This window comes from Alosa pseudoharengus, unplaced genomic scaffold (assembly GCF_046254945.1).
Source record: "Alosa pseudoharengus isolate Yale_2024_CS ecotype anadromous, Long Island Sound unplaced genomic scaffold, YU_APseudo_1.1 YU_APseudo_1.1_scf_24, whole genome shotgun sequence".
Taxonomy (NCBI): Eukaryota; Metazoa; Chordata; class Actinopteri; order Clupeiformes; family Clupeidae; genus Alosa; species Alosa pseudoharengus.
In genome coordinates, this window is record NW_027468689.1 from 24,358,307 (window position 1) to 24,368,306 (window position 10,000).

The following is a 10,000-nucleotide window of genomic DNA, read 5'->3' on the forward strand; positions in this document are numbered from 1 at the left end:
TGCATCATAAATTTGAGAGGTACGCTTGCAACGTATGCTTCTTGACAATATTTTAAATGTTGAGACACAATTTCACCCCGCATTACCCACTTAATCGCCATCCCTACCTTCCCCCTTACCACTGCAAATTCAAATGCAATTTGTCATAAAATATATTGTTTTGCTAGCATTAGCTCAGTCTCGATTATGAGCTAATGCTAAAGAGACCATTTTTTAGATACATAAGGTATATGCTTTAGTGGCTGGGGAATGAACCTTGTTTGAAGGACACTGTTTCAAATTCAGAGAGTCTCTGTATCACATATGGATGAATCAGCTGGTTTGACCCGTTGGCTCGACCGCGGGGTTCAATGAAAGGCCTAATTAGGAAATGTAAAGTATTTGCACTGAAAATGGTGAGAGTGCTTTCTCACTGAACCTTGGATGCCCTCAGGGTGTTTTATCAGTGAAACAGAGAATTTGTTAAATGAGAATGAAAAACCAACAGAATCTGGAATCAGGATAGCCTCTCGGTGGTCTAGATATAATACGGTAAAGCATGTTGACACTGAGACCTATTCACCCCTTCACGGTCCAAGGTCAGAAAGCTTTCCATCCCACTGAATTGTGTGTGCACACACTGGGCTTGTCAACCAGATAGCTGTATATGGCGGGCCAATGAATCTCTGGCCACTGACTAACGTCATGTACCCATTCTTTCATCAGCTCATGATCAGGCAGACAATCGCCCTTAGCTAAGACTCATTTTTTAAGATACGGTTCACAGTCCTTGGGTAACAATGACAGTGCATACCTTGACAACTCAACATGCCGGTCTATGCTGCGTGTGTACCTAACCTAGGCTCTGGATGTTTAAAAACATTGAAGCGGTCTATTGAAGGCATATGTAATGTTTATTTACGTACTGTAGATGTGGTTCTAGTTTGGAGTGGTTGCTATTAGAAACATACAGTAATGTTGGCATGGTGAAATAGCATTTATATTCTTGCATGGAGGACAAGGAGATAGAAAAGGAATATTCTTTTATCTAATCGGCTTTACCTTTATGCACCTTTGTCCAAGGATGTCTTCAAAATAAGAGTCATATGTTAACTGTTGAAATTGTGTTGATACTGCAGATAATGCATCAGTGATAAATATAGCTTCTCTGGCAAGATGTTTAGGTAGCAAAAAGATAGAAAATGAAATACACATAAAAATGTGTGTGTGTGTGAGAGAGAGAGAGAGAGAGAGAGAGAGAGAGAGAGAGAGAGAGAGAGAGAGAGAGAGAGAGAGAGAGAGAGAGAGAGAGAGAGAGAGAGAGAGAGAGAGAGTTAGAAAAGTGCATGGTTACAATGCTACAGATATTTTCTACTGGGGCTTTATTGTCATTAACAACATGGGTTTAACCCTTGATCTTCCACACCCATGCCGATGCCAAAGATGGCCACCCTGTGTGTCTGTTAAAATTCAGTTCAAATTGTTTGAGTTTTGTGTGAGTCTTTGGGTGCCCTTTCTGAAGAATATTAACTTTAAATACTGAGTGCAGTATAGTTGGGAACCTGTAGCACATCAGGCTCTGAAGGGATGAGACACAGAAGTGCACAAGGTCACAAAATCACTCCAAATCCACCCAGTGGGACACCAGTGAGGCAGGATTCCTGGCCAGCCTGCCCCGGCTTTCAAGATGGCGGCTTCCTGGAACTCTTATTTTAATCTGCAAGTCAGAGGAGATTCTGACCCACAGTGGAGCAGTGGTGGGGGGGGGGGGGGGGGGGGGGGATTAGAGAGTAAAGCCCGCCAGGCTGACGTCCCTCTGGGTCGTACCCAGCCAGTCTGCTCACAATGAACCGACCACACGCGCGCGCACACACACACACACACACACACACACACACACACACTGGCGGATCTCATTTGGTCTTACTCTACCCTCAATCATGAACAGCAGACTGCTCAAACAGGATTGATGCCTGTAGGCCTTTTCATACAAGACTCTATGACACTTTAACATATTGCATTTATACAGTATAGCACTCTAAAGTTTTTTACAGTGAAAGGGGAACCTCACTAACCACCACAAATATGTAGCACCCACTATTTGTTTGAATGGTCAGTTGTAGGTACTCCTGTACAGTACATACAAAAACATCCTTTTTACTAGCTTTAACTTTGAACTATCTGAATTAACTGTAAAGTACGCCTAACCTTAAACTGACAATAGCTCAATCCCCAACCCTAGCCTTAACTTACTTTAACCCAAACAAGTAAGCACTCTTTGCTGTGAGGAATAGGATATTCAAACTTCATTTACATTTAGATTTAGACTTCATTGGAGTACATTTTATGGTTATGGCTATGGTATTTGGCAGACATTTATCAAAAGTGAAATTAAGATTAATAGCTAACAGCAAGTGGGGCAATCTCAGTCTGGCATTTTGTCTTTTCCTGAACAGAAGCACTAGGCTGATGCAAGCACTTTGAATGACTGCAGCCATATTGCCCGCCTCCATCCATTTCTGTCTGGCATCTAACACAAACAAAGAGTGATCAATAAGCAGAGGCACAGGGTTTATGATTGGGCTAACCTGAAGGCAAAACAAAGATGACATTATTTATGATAAGCTACTTAAGGGAAAACAAAAGACATCAGGATGTAGTTTAGCAAAGTTGGAGTTTGCTGGCTCAGCCAATGGCCTTATCCTCTCAATTATGATTGGTCTGCCATCTAGGAGCAAGTGGGATGAATAGAGTGTCAGAATAGTTTTAAATAAGGGTTCTAAGGTTAGATAAAACTGAACTGCCAACTGAAATATGACTATCATTTTTATTTTTAGTCTGAACTACTGCTGAATTACTACAACGGTTTTCACATCGATGATCATTGATTCCTAAGTGTAGAAGACATTAATGACACACTGAGGTTAAGTTGTGTGGCTGAGATTGCGAGCAGACTGCAGAATGAGCCGCTAAACATCAGCGATATCTGACTTACTGGTGTGATGTCTTAAGTGCCACTCTTACGTATCAGGGCAACTTGTCTATTTTAGAGGTTAAGTGGGCCCTTTTCAAAGCAACTGCTCCCAATCATTGGTTCTGTTGACGTCCAGTCAGCAGTTGCCATAGGACCATCTGCCATCTCACAACAGGTGAGAAAACAATAGTAAATATTTGAGAAAATATCCTTTGTTTGTTAAACCTGCTTATCCTAAATTCCTATCACATGTTTGTTAAAACCACTTAACAAAATATAGTTTTTAAAAATCACTGTTCTCACAAATGTGTACGTTTTTGGTTTGAAGTTCACCTGAGAATAACACAGCAAATGACGTAATACAATCATTGATTCCTTTTCAAAGTCCTGTAATCAGTCCACAAAGCATTTGTTTACTATTTTTGTATTTGGTGTAGCCTCGGAGGCTCTTGGTGTAGGCTGTAGAATACGCTGCTGAACTGTGTAGTATGAGATCAAAAGACATGAGGCAACAAAGCTACTGTTATTTTGTATCATTCCCAGACAGGGTACAGGACAGCTGGGAGTTTGTAAGCGGATCTCAGTAACGTATCTTTGTTTCTCTGTTTTTGGTCGTGTCAGACTGACACATGCAAACTGATTGACAGGGCTGTGTGTGTGTGTGTGTGTGTGTGTGTGTGTGTGTGTGTGTGTGTGTGTGTGTGTGTAGGTGTTTGCATTTGTATGAATGTATTGTGTTTGTATATGTGAGGGTGCATAATGAATACACTAATATGGAGTTCCCCCATTTATAACATCTTTATCAGCCTCCATTCATTTGGAAAGGATTTCCACAAGATTTTAGAGTGTCTGGAATTCTTTGCCCATTCATTCAGAAGAGTATTTGTGAGGTCAGGCACTCATGTTGGATCTACAGTAGTTCTCCACAAAGGTGTTTAATGGCATAGAGAAACTTGTTCTTTATGAGCCTTCAACTCCCAACAATGTCTTTATAGACCGTGCTTTGTGCACTGGGATACAGTCATGCTGGAACCACAAAAGGGATTTCCCTAAATGTTCCCAAAAGGTTGGAAGCATATAATTGTTCAAAATGTCTTGGTATATACTGGAACATTAAGATGTTCCTTCACTAACTCAAACCTAACCCCTGAAAAATAACCAATATGACGTTATCTCTCCAGCAGCATGCCAGAGTGCACAAAGCAAGGTTCATAAAGACATGTACGAGTGATTTTGGTATGAAACATGACTGGGTTGCAGAGAGTACGGTTCTCTACATCATCAAACACCTTTGGGATGAACTAAAATAGACATTGCGAGGCAGGGCTTCTTGTCTAACATCAATGCCTGACCTTACAGATACTCTTCTGAATGAATGGGCAAAGAATTCTTGTGGAAATCCCCTCCAAGATTTACTTACTGCTGCAAAGGGGGGACCAACTCCATATGAATACCAATGCATTTAGAATGGGGTGTCATTGACGTTCCATTGGGTGTAATGGCAGGTGTTCCCATACTTTTTGTCTTAGTGTACAGAGAGAGAGAGAGAGAGAGAGAGAGAGAGAGAGAGAGAGAGAGAGAGAGAGAGAGAGATTACTATGGAGTAGGCTATACTTACCTTGGTCTAGTTATTACTGCATCAGGAAGTTTCAGCATGGCAGTGAATGCACTAAAAAAGGCCACAGGGCCCTCTATGCTATAAAAGATAAATTAACACAATCTGGTACAAATTATTTTACAGCATAATCCAGCCTATTGTGTATGGAAGCCCTTAGTATGAACGAAGTGGTACGCACCATTTTTATTTGCACTACTTTTCATTCTGTATTCACATTTCTGCTTAAACCCATATTACTGTAGCATACAGTATATGCTAATACAGCCATGCTAATAAAGCACTTTGAATTTGAATTTGAATTTGAGAGAGAGAGAGAGAGAGAGAGAGAGAGAGAGAGACTGACAGAGAGTCATTGTGAATTGTGAATTGTATTGTGAAGTGCAATCAGAAACAGCAGGCCGTGGTCATCATGGGGATGACTGGTATTACTCACACACCAGTGCACACGACCACTGGCCATCACAGCCACTCCAGAGAGATGTCCACAAGCAAGGGCAGACTTGACACTGTGTCCATTGTTTTGACCTCTGTGCTCTGCCAAACACACACACACACACACACACACACACACACACACACACACACACACACACACACACACACACACACACATTGGCATGCATTGACATGTATGTGCACATGCATTCCTTGCTCTCTGTGAGGGCTTTTGGTGAAAACGTGAAGATGAGACCCATCTTAAATGGGAACACAATAAACCTTTGTATGGGCTATACTTTGTAAATTATGGACCATTAAATACATTATTTATTTTTACAAGGGTTTGCTTGTATTACAGTTAATCTCTTGGTAATTTAGCTAAAGATATTTTTCCAGCAACTGATGGTTGTCTGTTTAGATGCATATACTGTAGCATGAACACCATAGTTTATTGTTTACTATAAATAACTGTAATTATAATGGATTTGTACAGTGAAATTCACCCTGTTTGGACAGGATCATCAACAATGAAGACTGTGTGTTATTGTACAAAGCTCAGAAGTAGCCTACTTATTCATTATCCATACTGCTCTGTCTTTAAACGCTTTATGGACGGATGAGCACACTTGTTTACTCAAATGGGATTTTTAAAAATGATTTACCTCTGTAGGGTGGAATTCAGATTTTGCAGTGCTTTTGTCATCACCCTGGTGATTTTTATTATTGGTTACACCACAATAGCTAGTAATTGCACTGTGATTAGATTAAATATTTCTAATCTATTTCCATTGCCCAACACATACATACATACATAGGCCTCATTGATGGATACACATATGTCATCTAATATCTATTCACATCAGTTAATTGTACTACTGGCCATAATTATGAAAAAAATCACACCAATTGGACAAATATAATCAGTCTTTATTCTGGGTGAACTGGAATTCGCATAGCATATGCATCCACATCCAGCCCAGTAATCCAGCCCTAACTCTGCTGTGTTGAAGACTGCAGTCGCTCTGTTCTACACAATGTTCCTCTTTTCATTCTGCATCAAAAAAGAAAGAAAACAATCTGTCTTTTTGACCCCCACAGAGGAACTTTTCAACTTGTGTGAGATGCAGTGGCATTAAGTGTTTATCCTGGCCATGGCCTACTTTCCCTCTGTCACGCTGTCCCCCCAGTTGTTCGTCAGAGCTTGCGCTCGCTCGTGCTCGCTCTTGCTCTTCCTCCCTTCTCTCTCGCACTCAATCTCACTCATGATGGGTTTTTTTGTTTTGTTATGAGGGATTTAATGTATGCAGGCAGGGATTTCACCACAATGCTGTGTGCCTTGGTTTGTGTAAATACGTCCACAAAGATTAGAGTAGAGCCTGCAATTTGTGGCACTGCAAAGCAAACGTCTGCCACTGTTTGCGGCTAGCAGTTGTTGCAGCACAAACATAACAAACACAACAAACATATAAACAAAAAAGAAACTTCAGTGAACATGAACTGCAGTTTTGTGGATATTTAACCTATTTGGAAGCAAATAAATATGGGTTGTTTGGAAAATTGTTCCCTTCAGAAAAAAGGAACTTATGAATTGCATTTGTACCTTCCCAAACATGATTTATGAACACAAGTTGGATGTTAAATTGCTATGATTAAATGGCTCATCTCCTTTAATTAGGTGACTCATCAGGTGAATAAAGCAACGTTTCTTACCCCTTTATAGTACATGTTTCTTGTTCCATTTTACTGTGTTTTATATTAGTTTCCTGTTGCTATAATTTTCACTTTGGGGGCACTGTATTGCAGTTACATTGGTATTACAAGGAGGACTGGTAATGTTAATGTTGACTGGTATTTAGCAGACAGTCTAAAGTCTAAAACCACACAGACTCACAACAAGGGTTTATGAATCAAGCCCTGGCTGACTGATTATCCAGTGACATTATGCATATGGAAACATATATGATTATTCATTACATTATTTTATTTTATTTTATTTATTACTGAATTAAACTGAAATAAGGACATATAACATGAAATAAGAAAGAATGGTTTCTATTGCTGGGTACCAAGTCTGATCCTGTTACTAATTCATTTGACCCAGGTGGTGCCTGAAGTATCTGTTCTGTATTTGAGACTTAACTCAAAAGTCTGTAAATTATTTACTTATCCTTTCAAAGATGTTTTATTAACATGACTCTAATGTAAAATGAAAGTGAATTTGAGAAAACAAAAACACTTGTTGAGATGGTGTTTTGGGATCCATTGTTTAAACTTTGATGTGTTGTCCTCTTCACTTTCCCGTAGGAGCTGCAGTTTGAGAGGCTGACCCGGGAGTTGGAGGCGGAGCGTCAAATTGTGGCCAATCAGCTTGAGCGATGCAGGCTTGGAGCGGAATCACCTGGAGCTGCTAGCATCAGGTATTGCATAAGTGTACTGAATTCATATGATAACTACAGTTCCCATGAACCTCTGTTTTCTCTGATAGGGATTAAGTGGTTGGTGATCTGGCCTGAGGAACATCAGAAGGTTGTGAGTTCAGTCCCAGGTGGTAACACCACTGTGCCCATGAGCAAGGCACTTAACCCCAAGTTGTTGCAGGGGGGCTGTCCCTTTAGAGTGTCAGCCCTGGCATTTATTATTGCCATTTCCCACAACACAGTACATCATCATAACTGAAACCATCAGCATCCCCAACATTTAGACACATTGCACAACTTTTTGGAGACTTGTGTGCTTTGAGTGAGGTGCCAAAACAAGCTTGGTTGTATCACTACCACACACACAGACACAGACCCATACACACACACACACACACACACACACACACACACACACACACACACATACACACACACACACACACACATACACTCACACACACACACACTCTGTAGCACTCCCACACAAGTACAACAGTGGCATTGTCTCACCCTGTTGTCTGGCTGCCAGGTCTAGGCAGTTCTGTGCTGTGCTGTGTTGTGATGTGCTGTGCTAGGTTAGGCTTAGCTTGGCTAAGCTAGACAGGGAGCAGATTCTGTAGCTGCGGGCTGGGTTGGACTCCATGCGCCCATTCCTGCTTGGCATAATGGCCGATCACAAGATGTTATGGGTGTGCTTGTCCCGAGCCTTGGTCTGCTGCAGTACCCCCAGCATGCTGGGCCAGCCTCCATCTGGCAGAATTAGTCTCTCTTCTCCCCTCTGTTAGCTGTCAGGGGAAAGGCACACTTGCACACACACACACTGACACACACACACACACTCACACACATTCACAAGCACGGGAGAGGCAGTCAGACCTGCCTCTCTGAGGTAACCGGGAGGATTTCGAGATGCGTATTGGTGTATTTGGAGCACTTGTAAGTACCTTTGTGTTTTTGCATGTGTGCTGAGTGTTGGTAGTGCAGATTGTGTTGAAAAGGGGCACAGAGAAAGGGCATTTGTGCAAATTGTGCTAATTGTTTGTGGTTGCACCATGTGTTATGTGGAGTCTGTGCTTACATGCATGGCCATTTGAAGCATATATGCATATGTGCATTATTTTGATTATTTAGAGTACATACTGCATTTGTGTGTGTATGTGTGCGTAGATAGATTTTGCACTGTGAGTAAGAAATGTGTGTGTGTGTGTGTGTGTGTGTGTGCGTGTGTGTGCCTATGTTCATGTGCGTGCGCGTGTTCTCAGCTGCCTTGTTACATCATGCCCTGGTGTCTGAGGCAGGGCTGGTGGCGTTTGATCAGGTGTGGGGATAGCGGGCTTGTCAGCCTCTTTTAGTGTCCGTGGCGTCCTGTCAGAACGCGACCCCTGACCTTCAGTTGGACTGACTCCCGCCTCCCACTGAGTCCTCAGCTGCTTGCAAACCTCCTGGTGGCCATCTCTCTTTTTCTTTTGATTTCTCTCTCTCTCTTTCTCTCTCTTTCCCTATCTCGCCTTTTCTTTCTATCTATCACTCTCTGTCTGTCTCTCTCTCGGTTTTTTCTGCCTCTCTCTCTCTTTCTCTTTCCACACAATCAAGCATGCTCTACTCTTCGCCTCAGCAGTATTGATATTGTTTTTGTTCTCAGTTTCAACCCTTAAGGGCTGTTTTGCATATTCTAATGTGCACAGACAGTCACTCACTGACATACACACACACTAAACACCCCCTCTCCCCTATGCCCCCCCCCAACACACACACACACACACACACACACACACACACACACACACACACACACACACACACACACACACACACACACACACACACACACACACACACCAAAACTATACACACATCCATTTTCATTAGACTCTTAGCATGTGTCTCTCTGCGGTGACTGCCAAGGACTCTATCCATGTACTTCTGCCATACCCCATGTTAGATATCCTCCATATGGCTATCCTCTCTCCCAGAGCAGGCTGTAGAGGATGCTGTCTTGCCATTGGCTTGCATCTCAACATACTACCCTGGGAAGGAGAGGTCATAGGCTAAGAGGACAGAGAGGCTAGTCTCTTCCTGGTTTATAGTCAGTGGTCAGGGGTTGCGTTTACCTTGGAACGATGGCATGTCGTTTTTTTTCCCTTTTCGTCAGGTGCCAGGTGTCAGGTGTTACCTGGACTGAGCCACATGTTTGTTGTTCTGGGACCCTCTCAGTCACTCTGTGTTGACTTCAATAACCTGTTTTGGATCATGCTTCTATTTTCCCTTTTTTAATCTCTCTCTTTCTGTTCTCTTAACCTGAACTTAAACGAGCAGATACCAAATTAATTACATTTAGCCGAATGGCAAACATGATTGTGTGCAAAGCATTATTGTGTCTCATTTAATATTCTTAACATTTGGAGAGCAGGAAAATGAAACACTGTTGACGCAAGGAAGTCAAGTGTTTATTGTTGAATTCACCATTTCTCTCTTCTCTTCCCTCCTCTCCTTACTCTCCCTCTCTTTGTCCGCGCCTCTGTCCTCCTCTTGTGCCACCCTGTCCTCTTTCTCTTCTTTTGTTCTTTTTTC

At 42.0% G+C, this 10,000-nt stretch overlaps 1 protein-coding gene across 1 annotated transcript in view; it reads left to right on the top strand.

The window, feature by feature from the left end:
• The window catches only part of LOC143142018 (plakophilin-4-like), a 43,872-nt gene that overhangs the window by 593 nt on the left and 33,279 nt on the right, over nucleotides 1–10,000 (top strand). The window contains exon 2 of the mRNA XM_076302707.1: nucleotides 7,314–7,426. Coding sequence (XP_076158822.1) covers nucleotides 7,314–7,426 — 113 coding nt within the window. The remainder of the gene's footprint in view (nucleotides 1–7,313; nucleotides 7,427–10,000) is intronic.